The sequence below is a fragment of the Ranitomeya imitator genome, chromosome 5 (assembly GCF_032444005.1).
Source record: "Ranitomeya imitator isolate aRanImi1 chromosome 5, aRanImi1.pri, whole genome shotgun sequence".
NCBI classification, from domain to species: domain Eukaryota; kingdom Metazoa; phylum Chordata; class Amphibia; order Anura; family Dendrobatidae; genus Ranitomeya; species Ranitomeya imitator.
In genome coordinates, this window is record NC_091286.1 from 659181572 (window position 1) to 659206807 (window position 25236).

Here is a 25236-nt window from a genome sequence, read left to right on the forward strand (position 1 = left end):
GCTATGGCCGCTCTCCTACCTGCTCCCTCATATATAGAAGCTATGGCCGCTCTCCTACCTGCTCTCTCATATATAGGAGCTATGGCCGCTCTCCTACCTGCCCCCTCATATATAGGAGCTATGGCCGCTCTCCTACCTGCTCCCTCATATATAGGAGCTATGGCCGCTCTCCTACCTGCTCCCTCATATATAGGAGCTATGGCCGCTCTCCTACCTGCTCCCTCATATATAGGAGCTATGGCCGCTCTCCTACCTGCTCCCTCATATATAGGAGCTATAGCCGCTCTCCTACCTGTTACCTCATATATAGGAGCTATGGCCGCTCTCCTACCTGTTACCTCATATATAGGAGCTATGGCCGCTCTCCTACCTGCTCCCTCATATATAGAAGCTATGGCCGCTCTCCTACCTGCTCCCTCATATATAGAAGCTATGGCCGCTCTCCTACCTGCTCCCTCATATATAGGAGCTATGGCCGCTCTCCTACCTGCCCCCTCATATATAGGAGCTATAGCCGCTCTCCTACCTGTTACCTCATATATAGGAGCTATGGCCGCTCTCCTACCTGCTCCCTCATATATAGGAGCTATGGCCGCTCTCCTACCTGTTACCTCATATATAGGAGCTATAGCCGCTCTCCTACCTGCTCCCTCATATATAGGAGCTATGGCCGCTCTCCTACCTGTTACCTCATATATAGGAGCTATGGCCGCTCTCCTACCTGCTCCCTCATATATAGAAGCTATGGCCGCTCTCCTACCTGCTCCCTCATATATAGAAGCTATGGCCGCTCTCCTACCTGCTCCCTCATATATAGGAGCTATGGCCGCTCTCCTACCTGCTCCCTCATATATAGAAGCTATGGCCGCTCTCCTACCTGCTCCCTCATATATAGGAGCTATGGCCGCTCTCCTACCTGCTCCCTCATATATAGGAGCTATGGCCGCTCTCCTACCTGCTCCCTCATATATAGGAGCTATGGCCGCTCTCCTACCTGCCCCCTCATATATATAAGCTATGGCCGCTCTCCTACCTGTTACCTCATATATAGGAGCTATGGCCGCTCTCCTACCTGCTCCCTCATATATAGGAGCTATGGCCGCTCTCCTACCTGCTCCCTCATATATAGGAGCTATGGCCGCTCTCCTACCTGCTCCCTCATATATAGGAGCTATGGCCGCTCTCCTACCTGTTACCTCATATATAGGAGCTATGGCCGCTCTCCTACCTGTTACCTCATATATAGGAGCTATGGCCGCTCTCCTACTTGCTCCCTCATATATAGGAGCTATGGCCGCTCTCCTATCTGCCCCCTCATATATAGGAGCTATGGCCGCTCTCCTACCTGTTACCTCATATATAGGAGCTATGGCCGCTCTCCTACTTGCTCCCTCATATATAGGAGCTATGGCCGCTCTCCTACCTGCTCCCTCATATATAGGAGCTATGGCCGCTCTCCTATCTGCCCCCTCATATATAGGAGCTATGGCCGCTCTCCTACCTGTTACCTCATATATAGGAGCTATGGCCGCTCTCCTACTTGCTCCCTCATATATAGGAGCTATGGCCGCTCTCCTACCTGCTCCCTCATATATAGGAGCTATGGCCGCTCTCCTACTTGCTCCCTCATATATAGGAGCTATGGCCGCTCTCCTACTTGCTCCCTCATATATAGGAGCTATGGCCGCTCTCCTACCTGCTCCCTCATATATAGGAGCTATGGCCGCTCTCCTACCTGCCCCCTCATATATAGGAGCTATGGCCGCTCTCCTACCTGCTTCCTCTGTTCCTCCTTCTCTTCTAGGTCCATAGCCAGGTCATGTGGTTTAACCATGTGACTTATTTCCAGTATGGAAAGCAGAGCTGCTTCATTAGCTCTTAGCTACCTTTAATGACAGAACATAAGTACATAGTAACATAGTAACATAGTAACATAGTAACATAGTTAGTAAGGCTGAAAAAAGACATTTGTCCATCCAGTTCAGGCTATATTCCATCATAATAAATCCCCAGATCTACGTCCTTCTACAGAACCTAATTGTATGATACAATATTGTTCTGCTCCAGGAAGACATCCAGGCCTCTCTTGAACCCCTCGACTGAGTTCGCCATCACCACCTCCTCAGGCAAGCAATTCCAGATTCTCACTGCCCTAACAGTAAAGAATCCTCTTCTATCCTCCAGACGCAAAGAATGCCCCCTTGTGCCTGTCACCTTCCTTGGTATAAACAGATCCTCAGCGAGATATTTGTATTGTCCCCTTATATACTTATACATGGTTATTAGATCGCCCCTCAGTCGTCTTTTTTCTAGACTAAATAATCCTAATTTCGCTAATCTATCTGGGTATTGTAGTTCTCCCATCCCCTTTATTAATTTTGTTGACCTCCTTTGTACTCTCTCTAGTTCCATTATATCCTTCCTGAGCACCGGTGCCCAAAACTGGACACAGTACTCCATGTGCGGTCTAACTAGGGATTTGTACAGAGGCAGTATAATGCTCTCATCATGTGTATCCAGACCTCTTTTAATGCACCCCATGATCCTGTTTGCCTTGGCAGCTGCTGCCTGGCACTGGCTGCTCCAGGTAAGTTTATCATTAACTAGGATCCCCAAGTCCTTCTCCCTGTCAGATTTACCCAGTGGTTTCCCGTTCAGTGTGTAATGGTGATATTGATTCCTTCTTCCCATGTGTATAACCTTACATTTATCATTGTTAAGCCTCATCTGCCACCTTTCAGCCCAAGTTTCCAACTTATCCAGATCCATCTGTAGCAGAATACTATCTTCTCTTGTATTAACTGATTTACATAGTTTTGTATCATCTGCAAATATCGATATTTTACTGTGTAAACCTTCTACCAGATCATTAATGAATATGTTGAAGAGAACAGGTCCCAATACCGACCCCTGCGGTACCCCACTGGTCACAGCGACCCAGTTAGAGACTATACCATTTATAACCACCCTCTGCTTTCTATCACTAAGCCAGTTACTAACCCATTTACATCACCTTCTACATTACCTGAAAAGGGAAATATTACCACAGTGCAAACTTAATAAGGTAGCTGACAGCTCTGCTACATCTTAAAGGCCCATACAATACAACTTTGGGGTATTACATACTCACCCACTTTAAAAGCATGCATTTCCCTTATGCATCTGCAACTGCTTACTTCGTCTACACAACGTAGAAGAGAACAAAATGCAAACAGTGAAATGTCAGGAGTTCATGAGTCTCTGTATTAATGTTGTAACTTGGAACAAATATAACATCATCCAAAAGCCTTTGAGGACTCATCGCTTAAAAGTTGCATGAAAAGAAGGATGTGAGGAACATGGGGCGGTGGTATCACATAGTCTCTCGTACTGGGATAATTTCACTTATAATAAGCCCAATTAATGTACATAAAATAAAGAAGGAACTGGGTCATTCTAGGTATCTTGCTGGCAAACAGCATTTGGTCACTCTCTCTGACCTCAATAAAGGTACCGTTACACTAAACGATTTACCAACGATCACGACCAGCGATACGACCTGGCTGTGATCGTTGTGGTAAGTCGTTGTGTGGTCGCTGGAGAGCTGTCACACAGACAGCTCTCCAGCGACCAACGATGCCGAAGTCCCGGGTAACCAGGGTAAACATCGGGTTACTAAGCGCAGGGCCGCGCTTAGTAACCCGATGTTTACCCTGGTTACCATTGTAAATGTAAAAAAAAAAAACAGTACATACTTACATTCCGGTGTCTGTCACGTCCCCCGCCGTCAGCTTTCCACACTGACTGTGTCAGCGCCGGCCGGCCGTAAAGCAGAGCACAGCGGTGACGTCACCGCTGTGCTTTACGGCCGGCGCTCACAGTCAGTGCGGGAAGCTGAAGGCCCCCCGGTGACAGACACCGGAATGTGAGTATGTACTGTTTTTTTTTTTACTTTTACAATGGTAACCAGGGTAAATATCGGGTTACTAAGCGCGGCCCTGCGATTAGTAACCCGATATTTACCCTGGTTACCAGTGAACACATTGCTGGATCGGCGTCACACACGCCGATTCAGCGATGACAGCGGGTGATCAGCGACCAAAAAAAAGGTCCTGATCATTCCCAGCGACCAACGATCTCCCAGCAGGGGCCTGATCGTTGGTCGCTGTCACACATAACGATTTCGTTAATGATATCGTTGCTACGTCATAAAAAGCAACGATATCGTTAAAGAAATCGTTATGTGTGACGGTACCTTAAGTCACTTATGATACCTGATGGGTGTTCATTCACTAGGAGTTCAGAGTAAATAAATTCAATGAGGGGTGGCTCTTACACACGGACAGCACTGGTATGTTTTTTCCAGTACCGGTAATATCAGGACGTGTGAAGGAGGCCTAAAACATATCAGACCACCATACATCATTCTAGCACAATGCACGTGATAGACAACAGACAAGCACTCATCACAGAAGCACACAGAACACATAAGATACATCAAACAGCTACAGGTCACACAAGCACAGTGCAAACATCACACCAAGTGACCATCACAAAAGCACAGAACATACTTCACACAAGCACATATCACACAAAAACAGAAATGTAAGACAAGCACAGGTCACACAAACACAGACCACACAAGCATAGCGAACAAATACAGAGAGCACACAAGCACAGGGCCCAGAAACACAGAGAGCACACAAGCACAGAGATCACACAAGCACAGCGCCCAGAAACACAGAGAGCACACATGCACAGCGCCCAGAAACACAGAGCACACAAGCATAGCGCACAAAGAGCACACAAGCATAGCGAACAAACACAGAGAGCACACATGCACAGGGCCCAGAAACACAGAGAGCACACAAGCACAGAGAGCACACAAGCACAGCGCCCAGAAACACAGAGAGCACACATGCACAGCGCCCAGAAACACAGAGCACACAAGCAAAGCACCCAGAAACACAGAGAGCACACAGGCACAGCACCCAGAAACACAGAGAGCACACAAGCACAGAGAGCACACAAGCACAGCACCCAGAAACACAGAGCGCACACAAGCACAGCACCCAGAAACACAGAGCGCACACAAGCACAGCGCCCAGAAACACAGAGAGCACACAAGCACAGAGAGCACACAAGCACAGAGAGCACACAAGCACAGCGCACAGAAACACAGAGAGCACACAAGCACAGTGCACACAAACACAGAGAGCACACAAGCACAGCGCCCAGAAACACAGAGAGTACACAGCACAGTGCACAGATACAGAGAGCACACAAGCACAGCGCACAGAAACACAGAGCGCACACAAGCACAGAGAGCACAGCGCACAGAAACACAGAGCACACAAGCACAGTGCATACAAACACAGAGCACACAAGTACAGCGCCCAGAAACACAGAGAGCACACAAGCATAGCGCACAGAGAGCACACAAGCATAGCGCACAGAGACACAGAGAGCACATAAGCACAGCACTCATAAACACAGAGAGCACACAAGCACAGAGATCACACAAGCACAGCGCCCAGAAACACAGAGAGCACACAAGCACAGAGATCACACAAGCACAGCGCCCAGAAACACAGAGAGCACACAAGCACAGCACTCATAAACACAGAGAGCACACAAGCACAGAGATCACACAAGCACAGCGCCCAGAAACACAGAGAGCACACAAGCACAGAGATCACACAAGCACAGCGCCCAGAAACACAGAGAGCACACAAGCACAGAGATCACACAAGCACAGCACCCAGAAACACAGAGAGCACACAAGCACAGCGCCCAGAAACACAGAGAGCACACAAGCACAGCGCCCAGAAACACAGAGAGCACACAAGCACAGAGATCACACAAGCACAGCGCCCAGAAACACAGAGAGCACACAAGCACAGCGCCCAGAAACACAGAGAGCACACAAGCACAGCGCCCAGAAACACAGAGAGCACACAAGCACAGCGCACAGAAACACAGAGAGCACACAAGCACAGCGCCCAGAAACACAGAGAGCACACAAGCACAGAGATCACACAAGCACAGCGCCCAGAAACACAGAGAGCACACAAGCACAGCGCCCAGAAACACAGAGAGCACACAAGCACAGCGCCCAGAAACACAGAGAGCACACAAGCACAGCGCCCAGAATCACAGAGAACACGCAAGCACAGCGCCCAGAAACAGAGAGCACACACGCACAGCGCACAGAAACACAGAGAGCACACAAGCACAGCGCCCAGAAACACAGAGAACACACAAGCACAGAGATCACACAAGCACAGTGCACAGAAACACAGAGAGCACACAGGCACAGCACCCAGAAACACAGAGAGCACACATGCACAGCGCCCAGAAACACAGAGAGCACACAAGCACAGAGATCACACAAGCACAGCGCCCAGAAACACAGAGAGCACACAAGCACAGCGCCCAGAAACACAGAGAGCACACAAGCACAGCGCCCAGAAACACAGAGAGCACACAAGCACAGCGCACAGAAACACAGAGAGCACACAAGCACAGCGCCCAGAAACACAGAGAGCACACAAGCACAGAGATCACACAAGCACAGCGCCCAGAAACACAGAGAGCACACAAGCACAGTGCCCAGAAACACAGAGAGCACACAAGCACAGCGCCCAGAAACACAGAGAGCACACAAGCACAGCGCACAGAAACACAGAGAGCACACAAGCACAGCGCCCAGAAACACAGAGAGCACACAAGCACAGAGATCACATAAGCACAGCGCCCAGAAACACAGAGAGCACACAAGCACAGCGCCCAGAAACACAGAGAGCACACAAGCACAGCGCCCAGAAACACAGAGAGCACACAAGCACAGCGCCCAGAATCACAGAGAACACGCAAGCACAGCGCCCAGAAACAGAGAGCACACACGCACAGCGCACAGAAACACAGAGAGCACACAAGCACAGCGCCCAGAAACACAGAGAACACACAAGCACAGAGATCACACAAGCACAGTGCACAGAAACACAGAGAGCACACAGGCACAGCACCCAGAAACACAGAGATCACACAAGCACAGCGCCCAGAAACACAGAGAGCACACAAGCACAGAGATCACACAAGCACAGCGCCCAGAAACACAGAGAGCACACAAGCACAGAGATCACACAAGCACAGCGCCCAGAAACACAGAGAGCACACAAGCACAGCGCCCAGAAACACAGAGAGCACACAAGCACAGCGCCCAGAAACACAGAGAGCACACAAGCACAGCGCCCAGAAACACAGAGAGCACACAAGCACAGCGCCCAGAATCACAGAGAACACACAAGCACAGCGCCCAGAAACAGAGAGCACACACGCACAGCGCCCAGAAACACAGAGAGCACACAAGCACAGAGATCACACAAGCACAGCGCCCAGAAACACAGAGAACACACAAGCACAGAGATCACACAAGCACAGTGCACAGATACAGAGAGCACGCAAGCACAGCGCACAGGAACACAGAGAGCACACAAGCACAGCACCCAGAAACACAGAGAGCACACAAGCACAGTGCACAGATACAGAGAGCACGCAAGCACAGCGCACAGGAACACAGAGAGCACACAAGCACAGCACCCAGAAACACAGAGAGCACACAAGCACAGTGCACAGATACAGAGAGCACCCAAGCACAGCGCCCAGAAACACAGAGAGCACACAGAGAGCACACAAGCACAGCGCCCAGAAACACAGAGAGCACACAAGCACAGAGATCACACAAGCACAGTGCACAGAAACACAGAGCACACAAGCACAGAGATCACACAAGCACACTGCACAGAAACACAGAGCACACAAGCACAGCACCCAGAAACAGAGAGCACACAAGCACAGTGCACAGATACAGAGAGCACACAAGCACAGCGCACAGGAACACAGAGAGCACACAAGCACTGTGCACAGAAACACAGAGAGCAAACAAGAACAGAGAGCACACAAGCACAGTGCACAGAAACACAGAGCGCTCACAAGCACAGTGCACAGAAACACAGTGCACAGAAACACAGAGAGCACACATGCACAGAGAGCACACAGGCACAGCGCCCAGAAAAACAGAGAGCACACAAGCACAGTGCACAGATACAGAGAGCACACAAGTACAGTGCCCAGAAACACATAGAGCACACAAGCACAGCGCACAGAAACACAGAGAGCACACAAGCACAGCGCGCAGAAACACAGAGAGCACACAGGCATAGAGAGCACAAAAACACAGAGAGCACACAAGCACAGAGAGCACAGAAACACAGAGAGCACACAAGCACATAAGCACAGCGCGCAGAAACACAGAGAGCACACAGGCATAGAGAGCACAAAAACACAGAGAGCACACAAGCACAGAGAGCACACAAACACATAGAGCACACAAGCACAGAGATAACACAAGCACAGTGCACAGAAACACAGAGCACCCACGCACAGCACCCAGAAACACAGAGAGCACACAAGCACAGTACACACATACAGAGAGCACACAAGCACAGCGCACAGAAACACAGAGAGCACACAAGCACAGTGCACAGATAGAGAGCACACAAGCACAGCACACAGAAACACAGAGAGCACACAAGCACAGAGAGCACACAAGCACAGTGCACAGATACAGAGAGCACACAAGCACAGCGCCCAGAAACACAGAGCGCACACAAGCACAGCACACAAGCACAGCGCACAGAAACACACAAAGCACACAAGCACAGCACGCAGAAACACAGAGAGCACACAGGCACAGAGAGCACACAAGCACAGAGAGCACAGAAACACAGAGAGCACACAAGCACAGAGATCACACAAGCACAGCGCACAGAAACACAGAGAGCACACGAGCACACAAGCATAGTTCACACAAACACAGAGCACACAAGCACAGAGAGTACAGAAGCACAGCACATACAAACACAGAGAGCACACAAACACAGCGCACACAAACGCAGAGAGCACACAAACACTGAGAGCACACAAACACAGCACACACAAACGCAGAGAGCACACAAACAACGCACAAGCACAGCACACACACAGAGCACACAAGCATAGAGCACACAAGCACAGCACACACAAACATAGAAAGCACACATCAGACAAGCACGTCTTATAAGCACAGCACCCAGCAAGCATCACACAAGCACAGAACACATATCAGACAAACATGTCACAAGCATAAAGCACATATCATCTAAACACTTGTCACACAACCAGAGTGCACAAATCAAAAAAGCACATGTCACTCAAGCACAGCACGTACACTGGACGATCGTGTCACAATAGCACACGTTAGGGTGCTTTCACATTGCTTCCAGACACCCATTCCTTGGCCCCATCTGGGTTTACGTCTTAACCCCCGGCAAAACTTCTAAAGTATGCACCGATGGGACCATAGACTGTAATGGTGTAGACAGAGTGAAAGTGCTCTCTGACGAGCATCATTTTCAGGAATTTACATCTACTGGAGGTGAGCACTCAGATGTAGTAGACTCCGTCTGGGTGTCTGTTTCCAGTAGGCACACACTCCCAAAAATGATGCTCTTCACAGTGCACATTCGCTCTGCCTGCACCATTAGTCTATGGTGCCATAGGCGCATTCGTCCGATTCCCGTTTTACAAGGTGGGGTTCAGACATAAACCCCAGCGGGGCCACTGGACAGATGCCTAAACGCATTGATGGTGAGCATAGGTGTTATTATTTTAAAGGGGGGGACATAGGGATTGAATAGTAGAAAAACCCTTTAACTTCCTGAGCCCATAGTCTATCTATTGCACTGGTTGAGGCCCAGGTACCTCTAAAATTACAGTTGTAGAGGATCATTCTCCTCTCTCGGCCCCAGTGCAGCTGCACAGGCTCCATGTCCACCCATCAGAGAGATAATGCATTTTGACGGCACCGTTCGTTTCTCAGCCACCATTCTCCAGAATCTTGATCATATGTCTCCCACTCTTTGGGACATGTATACAGATTTGTGATTGCAGAAAGGTTCTAGTGTGCGTGAACCCAATAATATTCATGCTTCATTATTTCTAGGTAAGAAAAGCAGTGAGAAGCAGCATTTCCACATCCTACTGGAGCACGCTCCGTTCTAAAGTACAGGTGAGCCAATAGTATAATAAAGGGGGGTTTCCATTACCCCATCAATATGAGATCAGTAATCAATCCTTAAGTCCCGGCAATCTCTTTAAATGGCAGGGTGTAAAGAATTTGGCTTGTAAAGACCAGACCAATGTATGGGGTCCTATTAAAGAGTATGGATGTCAGATTGCTGTGGGGGGGGGGGGGGGGATATGAGCTGCGTTTTTGTGCGTTTTTGTCATGACGCGTTTTTTTGGCGGCGGTTTTGACATGCTAGATTTGTCTCTTGTGCATGCTCATAAAGTTTAGTGTTGAAAAAAAAAAGTCCTATTCCATAGAATCAGGTTTTGGCACAAAAAAAACACAGCAAAACCTGATACCTGTATTTTTCCAGCATTTTTTCATCACAAATTCAAATCAATGGGTGAAAAACGCTGAAAAAACACTGAAATGAGTGACATGCTCTATTGTCCAAAAAAAAAAACATGCAAAGCACAAAATGCTGATGACATAAAAAAAAAACAAGGAGTGGGCATGAGAATTCTGAAATCTCATAGACTTTGCTGGTACTGTAAAACGCAGCTGAAGATTCGCATTAAAAAAACAACACTGAAAAAAACGCCCAGTGTGAACTTAAAGCCTAAATGAAAATAATTCATTCCCATTAAATAAAAAAAAATGATATTTTTAGTTTGTGATATGCCATACCTCTGCCACCTCTTCTTCTTTTAGATATTTCGAGATAAATTGACAACTGGGAGTTACCATTCCCTCTTCTCAAAGAGGTGTGTCTCTACACAGTGTGAATCTATCAGCACCGATTGGTCAAGTCAGGGTGACAGTGTTTAGAGACACATCCCCTACTAGTAACACCCATTTGTCAATTTATTCAGAAATAAGTTTCCAGGAGCTATAATGGAGGAATGCTACAACGAAGAAAGCATAATCCACAATTGGTAAATCATGGGAAATATCAGTATATACAGACATATATGGAGCGCTGCCGAGATCTCTCTAAAGGCGTTTCCTGAAGTAAATAAGCTTTTTTTCAAAAGAAAATGACCCCAAAATCAGCAGATCTTTATGGTTATGTCTGCGGAGATTCCTTTCGACCAGCTGATAGCGCCATACAAAACTGTGGGCAGTCATCGATTTATAGACACAAAAAGCGCACAGCGAGGTCAAAAATACTCTGTTGTAAAGAAGTAACAGTAAATAAGCAAGTGCTAGTCAAAAAATGAAAAAAATACAGGGTATTTAGTTAATACGTTTTTTTGCAAAAAAAATGTATATTAAAGGGACACTGTCACCTGAATTTGGAGGGAACAATCTTCAGCCATGGAGGCGGGGTTTTGAGGTTTTTGATTCACCCTTTCCTTACCCGCTGGCTGCATGCTGGCTGCAATATTGGATTGAAGTTCATTCTCTGTCCTCCGTAGTACATGCCTGCACAAGGCAATCTTGCACAGCGCAGGCGTGTACTACGGAGGACAGAGAATGAACTTCAATCCAATATTGCAGCCAGCATGCAGCCAGCGAGTAAGGAAAGGGTGAATCAAACACCCGAAAACCCCGCCTCTATGGCTGAAGATTGTTCCCTCCAAATTCAGGTGACAGTGTCCCTTTAAGCTGCTCCACCAATCGTCAAGGTATACCCATAATAGAGCAGTCCTATCTAATCTATATATAATCCCTATCTGATGTATTTAAAAACCTGATCATCTGTATAGTACCTGTATAAGCAGGGTTCAGAGAGAAAATATCCATGTGGACATGCAGGATGGAACAGCTTTAGTCATCGATTTATGTAGTAAATATAGGTTAGCACTGTTCCTATAACTTCCTGATCACTGGGTGTTGGGACCCGCAGTGTTCCTGAAAATGGGGGCTCTGGAACTCTGGAAGCCCCAGGTTGTTTATAGCGAAGATATGGATATTTGACCTCCTCTCCATTTATTATCCTTGGGACTGCTGGAGAACGCCTAGCCCCATTCTCAGGATTGCTTGGGGTGCCAGTGGTTGTACCCCCAGCGCTCAGTAAGGTACCCCCTATCCACTGGATGGTGGAAACTAACAACCTCGGCAACAACCCTATAAGTCCTCCCGAGCCGAAGCCGCTCCTTCCAGGATCGTCTGCCCCTACGGCTTAATAGAACATATGGGCAGGCGAATCATGCCCCATAACAACTGATTGGATATAAGTAATACATTCACTAATTATTATTTTTTTTGTATAGATCTCGTCCTCGAATTCAACTGCATTTTCAAAGCCAGACAGGAGGCGCATCTTCAGCAAAAAAGGTTAGTGACAAAAATGAATCAGATGTCATATCCACAAGGACACCATTGGGAGGCAAGTCTGTTTGTGGCAGAAGAGGTAAACTAAAGGTCCTCGGATTTACAAATTTCCCTAACCCCCTGCTGCGTTATCTACTGTTTGTACAATACCCCTACATAAATTCAAATATCAGCAGGATGGAGACGCGGCCATTTCTAGTGTTCTGGATTTCATGATTTCCTTTTCACTTTCAAGAATTATGCCTTGTTAAAAAAAAAAAATTCAGGGAGATATATGTTATGTGATATTATATGTTTTTTTTGCACAACGCGTTTTCAATGACATCATTCCTTCTACCATATAATGCACTGGGGGAAAAATGGGGGAAAAAATGTCAAGTGCGATGGAATGAAAAAAGCCTGCAATTCCATTGTCTTAGGTTATGTTTCTCCGTGTTCACTGTGCAGTAAAAATGACCTGGTAACTTTGTTCTAAGGGCTATGAAAACAGATCATTTATTTAGCTTATTTAACCTCTTAACCCCCCAGAGCGTTTTTCGGTTTTCGCTTTTCGCTCTCCTTCTTCCCACGGTCAATTTGGCCATGTAAGGGCTTATTTTTTGTCAGACAATTTGCACTTTTGAACAACATCATTGGTTTTAGCATGTCGTGTACTAGAAAACGGGAAAAAAAATTCCAAGTGCGGTGAAATTGCAAAAAAGTGCAATCCCACACTTGTTTTTTGTTTGGCTTTTTTTGCTAGGTTCACTAAATGCTAAAACTGACCTGCCAATATGATTCTCCAGGTCATTACGAGTTCATAGACAACAAACATGTCTAGGTTACTTAATATTTATACATTAGTAGGGATGAGGACCTGTAATACTTATCTATCTACTATATAAAGCTGAATGTGTGTGTGTGTGTGTGTGTGTGTGTGTGTGTGTGTGTGTGTGTGTGTGTGTGTGTGTGTGTGTGTGTGTGTGTGTGTGTGTGTGTATGTCCGGGATTGGCATCTGCACCGTCGCAGCTACAGCCACAAAATTTTGCACAGTCACACGTCTGGACCCCGAAAGCGTCATAGGCTATATTGTGAGGCGAAATTTTAACCCCGCGCGTTCCAATTCACCAAACAATTTTGCCCCTATCTACATAATGGGGAAAAAAGTGAAAGGAAAAGTGTTGGAGGCGTCGCAGCTACAGAAACAAAATTTTGCACAGTCACACGTCTGGACCCTGAGAGCGTCATAGGCTATGTTGTGAGGTGAAATTTTAACTCCGCGCTTTCCAATTCACCAAACAATTTTTCCCCTATCTACATAATGGGGAAAAGTGAAAGGAAAAGTGTTGGAGGCAAATTGACAGCTGCCAGATGTGAACAAGGGGGACTTAAAGAATGAGAGCAATGGCGCCAAAGAGTATATACCGATCAGTTGCTAAGGTGGGGCCCCGACATGAGATACTCACCACACATGGGGATATGAACACACACACAAAATGCGCCACACACTACCACGTGCTTGAACACATATTACCCTCAGCACACATTTCACCACACATACACCAACCTCGCCACATAAAAGTCGAAACACAAAAGTCGCCGCTCAAAACTCGCCATGCGCAAAACTCGCCACATGCAAAAACTAGGCTCCCGCAAAACTCGCCACAAGTGCAAAACTCACCTCATGGAAAACTCGCCACACGCAAAACTTGCACACGCGGAAAAATTGCCACATGCACAAAATTTGCAACACATGCAAAAGTTGCCTCACACAAAACTTGCACATACTCAAAAGGCACCAGACATAAAACTCACCACGCGCAAAACTCGCCATGCGCAAAACTTGCTGCACACAACTTCCTACACTAACCTGTTACATGCAACTCGACACACAAAATGTTGCTACATGCATGTTGCCACACAAAACTCATCTCACAAAAGTCGCTACATGCATGTCGCCACACACAACTCAACACACACAACTTGACAAACGAAACTCGCCCTAAAACACACACAAGTCTGGTATTAGCCTTCAAAAATAAAAATCTGATTAATAAGCAGACAAACTATAACAAATGTACCATATAGGAAATACGGCAGCTGGCAGTCACATGACCTGTCTATTATGTGTATGTGTGAGCTAATATATACTGCCAGGGGGAGGGCTTCCTGTTGGCTGGGGATTTATCAGGCTGCCAATTTATCTTACAAATACCAAGGTAAAAATACTGAGCAAATAACGTGTTAACGAGGTCTAATACAGGAGATCACACAGGTATATACTATATACAGGGGAGATGACACACAGATATATACTATATACAGGAGAGATAACACACAGGTATATACTATATAGAGGAGGAGATGACATACAGGTACATACTATATACAGGAGGAGATGACATACAGGTATATGCTATATATAGAAGATGACATACAGGTATATACTATATACAGGAGGAGATGACACACAGATATATACTATATACAGGGGAGATGACACACAAGTATATACTATATATAGGAGGAGATGACATACAGGTATATACTATATATAGGAGGAGATGACATACAGGTACATACTATATATAGGAGGAGATGACATACAGGTATATAGTATATACAGGGGAGATGACACACAGCAGGTATATACTATATACAGGGGAGATGACATACAGGTATATACTATATACAGGAGATGACATACAGGTGTATACTATATATAAGGGAGATGACAAACATGTATATACTGAGGTGAAAATGAGAGGTGTGAGGTGAAAATGAAAAGGTGTGAGTGCAAAATGAGAGGAGTGAGGGAAAATAGTGTAGTGATCGGAAAATGACAGATGTGAGGTCGAAATGACAAGTGTTAGGGGGGGAATGAGAGGAGTGAGGGAGAAAATGAGAGGTGTGAGGGAGAAAATGAGAGATGTGAGGGGGAAAATGAGAGGCGTGATGGGAAAATAAGAGAAGTGACGTGCTATAACTAACCACAGATATTTACTATGCCCAGGCAACGCCGGGCTCTTCAGCTAGTATATATATATAATTGTCTAAGGGTCACTTCCGTCTGTCTGTCTGTCCTTCTGTCACGGTTATTCGTTCGCTGATTGGTCTCAGCAGCTGCCTGTCATGGCTGCCGCGACCAATCAGCAACGGCCACAGTCCCTCCCCTACTCCCCTGCACTCACTGCCCGGCGCCCGCTCCGTAATCCCGCTCACACAGGGTTAATGGCAGCGGTAACGGCCCGTGGTGTAACGGACTCCATTACCGCTGCTATTAACCCTGTGTGTCCCCCAACTATTTACTATTGATGCTGCCTATGCAGCATCAATAGTAAAAATATGCATGTTAAAAATAATTTAAAAAAAAACAAAAACCTGCTATACTCACCCTCCGCCGCCTTTCTCGCTCCTCGCCACGCTCCCCGGACCGCTCCATTCCAAGCGCCAGCCTCCGGTCCCCTCCCAGGGCTGGTGTGCGGCAAGGACCTGCCGTGACGTCACGGTCATGTGACCGCGACGTCATCATAGGTCCTGCTCACACCAGCCCTGGGACTTGCAATGGAACCCGGCTTCAGGAAAATGGCTGCCGCAATCTCCATCTGCGCACGCGCGGCATCCCGCGGCCATTTTCCTGAAGCCCCGGGAAGCCGAGCACTACCATTTCCACACGGGCGACCTCCGGAAGATGGCTGCTGCCAGCGATAATCCGTGGACAGTGCTACAACGCGCTGGCGGAGGGTGAGTATGTGTTTATTTTTTATTTTTTTTAACCTGTGTCATACGTGGCTGGGCAATATACTACGTGGCTGGGCAATATACTACGTGGCTGGGCAATATACTACGTGGCTGGGCAATATACTACGTTACTGGGCAATATACTACGTTGTTGGGCAATATACTATGTCACTGGGCAATATACTACGTGGCCTGTGCCATATACTACGTGACTGGGCAATATACTACGTCGCTGGGCAATATACTACGTCACTGGGCAATATACTACGTGACTGGGCAATATACTACGTCACTGGGCAATATACTACGTGGCTGGGCAATATACTACGTGGCTCTGCTGTATACTACATGGCTGTGCTATATACTACGTGGCTGGGCAGTATACTACGTCACTGGGCAATATACTACATGACTGGGCAATATACTATGTCACTGGGCAATTTACTACGTGACTGGGCAATATACTACGTGGCTGGGCAATATACTACGTGGCTGGGCAATATACTACGTCACTGGGCAATATACTACATGACTGGACAATATACTACGTGACTGGGCAATATACTACATGACTGGACAATATACTACTTGGCTGTGCAATATACTACGTCACTGGGCAATATACTACGTCACTGGGCAATATACTACGTCACTGGGCAATATACTACGTCACTGGGCAATATACTACATGACTGGGCAATATATTAATAGAAATACACAAATGTTATTCAGGTAAAAAGATATATATATATAATATATTAAAATAATTCTATTGGTAAAAGAGGACCCTGAAAACACCCAGTGTATTAGTGGTGTAGTGGACCACTAGTGACAAAAGGTTAAAAAATCAAGCTCTTCCCATGGTAAAAAATCCAAAAAATCAATCAAGACAAGGATATAATCATATAAAATATAATTTTATTAAATTCCACACATAAAATTACAAGGAAAAATAATACCAATATATATGTAACCAAATTATTACTACGTGCCCCAATTCAACTGGCTGTTATAGTTTAGATCTCCATGAAGTCACTACTCAGCCCTACTACCTACTGCAAGCACCAAAAAAAAAATATATATATATATATATATATATATATATAAATTCTAAGTTAAAAAGTGAAAAAAAGTGCAATGTGCCTAAAGTGCCATAATGTACATATAATGTAGTAAATACAATTGCGATAACTTGCAAGAAAAACTAAAGTGCTAATAAGAGGTGCAGATGCAGGAAGGGTAGGTAGAAGTAGGAAGACACTTACTCTGATCAATTTGTATATAATCCACTGTGGGTAGCCAGGACAATCAGGGGCACCCCGACGCGCGTTTCGGACGCACTTGCTCCTTCGTCAGGGGGTGTGTGTCTTATAGGCGTCATAGCCTATTTATATAGTGGCCCAGATTTGAATATGGCGCCGATAATCACATCCGTAGTGTAAGCGTCGCATGCGCCGCCAAGGAGACCCGGAAGACCAAGGCCAGACGCATCACGTGACCGGACGCACAGGTTACGTTCCCGGCGTTACCAAGGACACCATGACACATCGGCCTTGATCCCCGGACCCCAGCGGTGCATGCGCACCACCACGGACGCGACATGGGCGGCATAAGAACCAGGGATATGTTAATTAACAAAGTAATATTACGGTAAGTATATAAAGGGGATATTTATAAGATGAGTGGATAAAGGAGTGGGTGACAGCATAAAAATAAAAATCGCTACCAAGGCGTCATGTTGTCCTGGTAACGCCGGGAATATACCTGTGCGTCCGGTCACATGATTCGTCACATTGTGGTATTTGTGATCATACCCTCTTTCTTTCTCTTTTTTATTTTTATGCTGTCACCCACTCCTTTATCCACTCATCTTATAAATATCCCCTTTATATACTTACCGTAATATTACTTTGTTAATTAACATATCCCTGGTTCTTATGCCGCCCAAGTCGCGTCCGTGGTGGTGCGCATGCGCCGCTGGGGTCCGGGGATCGAGGCCGATGTGTCATGGTGTCCTTGGTAACGCCGGGAACGTAACCTGTGCGTCCGGTCACGTGATGCGTCTGGCCTTGGTCTTCCGAGTCTCCTTGGCGGCGCATGCGACGCTTACACTACGGATGTGATTATCGGCGCCATATTCAAATCTGGGCCACTATATAAATCAGCTATGACGCCTATAAGACACACACCCCCTGACGAAGGAGCAAGTGCGTCCGAAACGCGCGTCGGGGTGCCCCTGATTGTCCTGGCTACCCACAGTGGATTATATACAAATTGATCAGAGTAAGTGTCTTCCTACTTCTACCTACCCTTCCTGCATCTGCATCTCTTATTAGCACTTTAGTTTTTCTTGCAAGTTATCGCAATTGTATTTACTACATTATATGTACATTATGGCACTTTAGGCACATTGCACTTTTTTTCACTTTTTAACTTAGAATTTTTATATATATATATTTTTGGTGCTTGCAGTAGGTAGTAGGGCTGAGTAGTGACTTCATGGAGATCTAAACTATAACAGCCAGTTGAATTGGGGCACGTAGTAATAATTTGGTTACATATATATTGGTATTATTTTTCCTTGTAATTTTATGTGTGGAATTTAATACAATTATATTTTATATGATTATATCCTTGTCTTGATTGATTTTTTGGATTTTTTACCATGGGAAGAGCTTGATTTTTTATGACTGGGCAATATACTACATGACTGGGCAATATACTACGTGGCTCTGCTGTATACTACGTGGCTGGGCAATATACTACGTGGCTCTGCTGTATACTACGTGGCTGGGCAATATACTACGTGGCTCTGCTGTATACTACGTGGCTGGGCAATATACTACGTCGCTGGGCAATATACTACGTGGCTGGGCAATATACTACGTGGCTGGGCAATATACTACGTGACTGGCCAATATACTACGTGGCTCTGCTGTATACTACGTCGCTGGGCAATATACTACGTGGCTCTGCTGTATACTTCGTGGCTGGGCAATATACTACGTCGCTGGGCAATATACTACGTGGCTCTGCTGTATACTTCGTGGCTGGGCAATATACTACGTGACTGGGCAATATACTACGGAGACATACATACTCTAGAATACTCGATGCATTTGCATCGGGCCACTATCTAGTAAATTAATAAGGAGGGAGGACCTGTAATAATTATACATTAATAAGAGAACCGGTTTTACTTTTACGTTAGTAAGGAAGAGAACCTGTAATTCTTACATATTATTAAGGGGGAGAACCTGTAAAAAAAAAAAAATATATATATATATAGAAGGAGGATACCCTGTCATACTTACATATCCGAAAGGAGGAGAACCTGTAATAGTCGTATGTTAGCAAGCACCATAAAATCAGGTCCCCTGCACATCTGTTAAAGTAAGGATAAAGTGAACAATGCTTTTAAATGTATGGTATTTACCACAAGTGATAAGTATGTTATGTGGATAGATAATAGATAGATATATAGATAATTAACCCCTTCATGACCCAGCCTATTTTGACCTTAAAGACCTTGCCGTTTTTTGCAATTCTGACCAGTGTCCCTTTATGAGGTAATAACTCAGGAACGCTTCAACGGATCCTAGCGGTTCTGAGATTGTTTTTTCGTGACATATTGGGCTTCATGTTAGTGGTAAATTTAGGTCAATAAATTCTGCGTTTATTTGTGATAAAAACGGAAATTTGGCGAAAATTTTGAAAATTTCGCAATTTTCACATTTTGAATTTTTATTCTGTTAAACCAGAGAGATATGTGACACAAAATAGTTAATAAATAACATTTCCCACATGTTTACTTTACATCAGCACAATTTTGGAAACAAAATTTTTTTTTGCTAGGAAGTTATAAGGGTTAAAATTTGACCAGCGATTTCTCATTTTTACAACGAAATTTACAAAACCATTTTTTTTAGGGACCACCTCACATTTGAAGTCAGTTTGAGGGGTCTATATGGCTGAAAATACCCAAAAGTGACACCATTCTAAAAACTGCACCCCTCAAGGTGCACAAAACCACATTCAAGAAGTTTATTAACCCTTCAGGTGCTTCACAGCAGCAGAAGCAACATGGAAGGAAAAAATAAACATTTAACTTTTTAGTCACAAAAATTATCTTTTAGCAACAATTTTTTTATTTTCCCAATGGTAAAAGGAGAAACTGAACCACTAAAGTTGTTGTCCAATTTGTCCTGAGTACGCTGATACCTCATATGTGGGGGTAAACCCCTGTTTGGGCGTACGGCAGGGCTTGGAAGGGAAGGAGCGCCATTTGACTTTTTGAATCAAAAATTGGCTCCACTCTTTAGCGGACACCATGTCACGTTTGGAGAGCCCCTGTGTGCCTAAAAATTGGAGCTCCCCCACAAGTGACCCCATTTTGGAAACTAGACGCCCCAAGAAACTTATCTAGATGCATATTGAGCACTTTGAACCCCCAGGTGCTCCACAAATTGATCCGTAAAAATGAAAAAGTACTTTTTTTTCACAAAAAAATTCTTTTCGCCTCAATTTTTTCATTTTCACATGGGCAACAGGATAAAATGGAGCCTAAAATGTGTTGGGCAATTTCTCCTGAGTACACCAATACCTCACATGTGGGGGTAAACCACTGTTTGGGCACATTGTAAGGCTCGGAAGGGAAGGAGCGCCATTTGACTTTTTGAATGAAAAATTATTTCCATCGTTAGCGGACACCATGTCGCGTTTGGAGAGCTCCTGTGTGCCTAAACATTGGCGATCCCCCACAAGTGACCCCATTTTGGAAACTAGACCCCCCAAGGAACTTACTTAGATGCCTAGTGAGCACTTTAAACCCTCAGGTGCTTCACAAATTGATCTGTAAAAATGAAAAAGTACTTTTTTTTCACAAAAAAATTCTTTTCTCCTCAATTTTTTCATTTTCACATGGGCAGTAGGATAAAATGGATCATAAAATTTGTTGGGCAATTTCTCCCGAGTACGTCGATACCTCATATGTGGGGGTAAACCACTGTTTGGGCACTCGGCAGGGCTCGGAAGGGAAGGCGCGCCATTTGACTTTTTGAATGGAAAATTAGCTCCAATTGTTAGCGGACACCATGTCGCGTTTGGAGAGCCCCTGTGTGCCTAAACATTGGAGCTCCCCCACAAGTGACCCCATTTTGGAAACTAGACCCCCCAAGGAACTTATCTAGATGCATATTGAGCACTTTAAACCCCCAGGTGCTTCACAGAAGTTTATAACGCAGAGCCATGAAAATAAAAAATAATTTTTCTTTCCTCAAAAATGATTTTTTAGCCTGGAATTTCCTATTTTGCCAAGGATAATAGGAGAAATTGGACCCCAAATATTGTTGTCCAGTTTGTCCTGAGTACGCTGATACCCCATATGTGGGGGTAAACCACTGTTTGGGCGCACGGCAGGGCTCGGAAGGGATGGCACGCCATTTGGCTTTTTAAATGGAAAATTAGCTCCAATCATTAGCGGACACCATGTCACGTTTGGAGAGCCCCTGTGTGCCTAAACATTGGAAATCCCCCAGAAATGACACCATTTTGGAAACTAGACCCCCAAAGGAACTTATCTAGATGTGTGGTGAGCACTTTGAACCCCCAAGTGCTTCATAGAAGTTTATAATGCAGAGCCGTGAAAATAATAAATACGTTTTCTTTCCTCAAAAATAATTATTTAGCCCAGAATTTTTTATTTTCCCAAGGGTTACAGAAGAAATTGGACCCCAAAAGCTGTTGTCCAGTTTCTCCTGAGTACGCTGATACCCCATATGTGGGGGTAAACCACTGTTTGGGCACATGCCGAGGCTCGGAAGTGAAGTAGTGACGTTTTGAAATGCAGACTTTGATGGAATGCTCTGTGGGCGTCACGTTGCGTTTGCAGAGCCCCTGATGTGGCTTAACAGTAGAAACCCCCCACAAGTGACCCCATTTTGGAAACTAGACCCCGAAAGGAACTTATCTAGATGGTGGTGAGCACTTTGAACCCCCAAGCGCTTCATAGAAGTTTATAATGCAGAGCCGTGAAAATAATAAATACGTTTTCTTTCCTCAAAAATAATTATTTAGCCCAGAATTTTTTAATTTTCCCAAGGGTAACAGGAGAAATTTGACCCCAATATTTGTTGTCCAGTTTCTCCTGAGTACGGTGATACCCCATATGTGGGGGTAAACTACTGTTTGGGCACATGCCGGGGCTTGGAATTGAAGTAGTGACGTTTTGAAATGCAGACTTTGATGGAATGCTCTGCGGGCGTCACGTTGCGTTTGCAGAGCCCCTGATGCGCCTAAACAGTAGAAACCCCCCACAAGTGACCCCATTTTGGAAACTAGACCCCGAAAGGAACTTATCTAGATGTGTGGTGAGCACTTTGAACCCCCAAGTGCTTCATAGAAGTTTATAATGCAGAGCCGTGAAAATAATAAATACGTTTTCTTTCCTCAAAAATAATTATTTAGCCCAGAATTTTTTATTTTCCCAAGGGTTACAGGAGAAATTGGACCCCAAAAGTTGTTGTCCAGTTTCTCCTGAGTACGCTGATACCCCATGTGTGGAGGTAAACCACTGTTTGGGCACACGTCGGGGCTCAGAAGGGAAGTAGTGACTTTTGAAATGCAGACTTTGATGGAATGGTCTGCGGGTGTCACGTTGCGTTTGCAGAGCCCCTGATGTGCCTAAACAGTAGAAACCCCCACAAGTGACCCCATTTTAGAAACTAGACCCCCCAAGGAACTTATCTAGATATGTGGTGAGCACTTTGAACCCCCAAGTGCTTCACAGACGTTTACAACGCAGAGCCGTGAAAATAAAAAATCATTTTTCTTTCCTCAAAAATTATGTTTTAGCAAGCATTTTTTTAGATTCACAAGGGTAACAGGAGAAATTGGACCCCAGTAATTGTTGCGCAGTTTGTCCTGAGTATGCTGGTACCCCATATGTGGGGGTAAACCACTGTTTGGGCACACATCGGGGCTCGGAAGTGAGGGAGCACCATTTGACTTTTTGAATACGAGATTGGCTGGAATCAATGGTGGCGCCATGTTGCGTTTGGAGACCCCTGATGTGCCTAAACAGTGGAAACCCCTCAATTCTAATTCCAACACTAAAAGCCCCCACACCCCTAACCCTAATCCCAACTGTAGCCACAACCCTAATTCCAACCCTAACCCTAAGGCTATGTGCCCACATTGCGGATTCGTGTGAGATATTTCCGCACCATTTTTGAAAAATCCGCGGGTAAAAGGCACTGCGTTTTACCTGCGGATTTTCCGCGGATTGCCAGTGTTTTTTGTGCGGATTTCACCTGCGGATTCCTATTGAGGAACAGGTGTAAAACGCTGCGGAATCCGCACAAAGAATTGACATGCTGCGGAAAATACAACGCAGCGTTTCCGCGCGGTATTTTCCGCACCATGGGCACAGCGGATTTGGTTTTTCATATGTTTACATGGTACTGTAAACCTGATGGAACACTGCTGCGGATCCGCAGCCAAATCCGCACCGTGTGCACATAGCCTAATTCTAAAGGTATGTGCACACGCTGCGGAAAACGCTGCGGATCCGCAGCAGTTTCCCATGAGTTTATAGTTCAATGTAAACCTACGGGAAACAAAAATCGCTGTACACATGCTGCGGAAAAACTGCACGGAAACGCAGCGGTTTACATTCCGCAGCATGTCACTTCTTTGTGCGGATTCCGCAGCGGTTTTACAACTGCTCCAATAGAAAATCGCAGTTGTAAAACCGCAGTGAAATGCGCAGAAAAAAACGCGGTAAATCCGCCATAAATCCGCAGCGGTTTAGCACTGCGGATTTATCAAATCCGCAGCGGAAAAATCCGCAGAGGACCAGAATACGTGTGCACATACCGAAACCCTAGCCCTAACCCTAACCCTACCCCTAACCCTACCCCTAACCCTAGCCCTAACTCTACCCCTAACCCTAACCCTACCCCTAACCCTACCCCTAACCCTAACCCTACCCCTAACCCTACCCCTAACCCTACCCCTACCCCTAACCCTAACCCTAACCCTATTCTAACATTAGTGGGAAAAAAAATTTCTTTATTTTTTTATTGTCCCTACCTATGGGGGTGACAAAGGGGGGGGGTCATTTATTATTTTTTTTATATTGATCACTGAGATATAATCTATCTCAGTGATCAAAATGCACTTTGGAACGAATCTGCCGGCCGGCAGATTCGGCGGGCGCACTGCGCATGCGCCCGCCATTTTGGAAGATGGCGGCGCCCAGGGAGAAGACGGACGGGACCCCGGCTGGATCGGTAAGTATGATGGGGTGGGGGGGGACCACGGGGGGGGGATCGGAGCACGGGGGGAAATCGGAGCGCGGGAGGGGTGGAACGGAGCACGGGGGGCGTGGAACGGAGCACGGGGGGGCTGGAATGGAGCACGGGGGGTGGAACGGAGCACCGGGGGGGGTGGATCGGAGTGCAGGGGGGGTGATTGGAGCACGGGGGGGTGATTGGAGCACGGGGGGAGCGGACAAGAGCACGGGGGGGAGCGGAGCCCTGTACTGAGGGAAGCCGGAGCAGTGTACCGGCCAGATCGGGGCGCTGGGGGGGCGATCGGTGGGGTGGGGGCACATTAGTATTTCCAGCCATGGCCGATGATATTGCAGCATCGGCCATGGCTGGATTGTAATATTTCACCAGTTATAATAGGTGAAATATTACAAATCGCTCTGATTGGCAGTTTCACTTTCAACAGCCAATCAGAGCGATCGTAGCCACGAGGGGCTAAACTACCACTCCCCCTGTCCCTGCAGATCGGGTGAAATGGGAGTTAACCCTTTCACCGGATCTGCAGGGACGCGATCTTTCCATGACGCCACATAGGCGTCATGGGTCGGATTGGCACCGACTTTCATGACGCCTACGTGGCGTCATGGGTCGGGAAGGGGTTAATAAATAGATAGATAGATAATAGATATATTCATAGATAATAAATAGATAGATAATATATATATATAGATGATAGATAGATAATAGATAGATAGATGTTAGATAATAGATAGATAGATAGATAGATAGATAGATAGATAGATAGATAGATAGATAGATAGATAAATAGATAGATAGATGATAGATAGATAGATAATAGATAGATGATAGATAGATAG

The 25236-nt window shown here is 45.8% G+C and overlaps 1 protein-coding gene across 1 annotated transcript in view; it reads left to right on the top strand.

The window, feature by feature from the left end:
- LOC138638695 (adhesion G protein-coupled receptor F5-like) overlaps positions 1 to 25236 on the top strand; it is a 141103-nt gene that overhangs the window by 110725 nt on the left and 5142 nt on the right. The window contains exons 16-17 of the mRNA XM_069728195.1: positions 10025 to 10090; positions 12307 to 12370. Of these exons, the coding sequence (XP_069584296.1) occupies positions 10025 to 10090; positions 12307 to 12370 (130 nt within the window). The remainder of the gene's footprint in view (positions 1 to 10024; positions 10091 to 12306; positions 12371 to 25236) is intronic.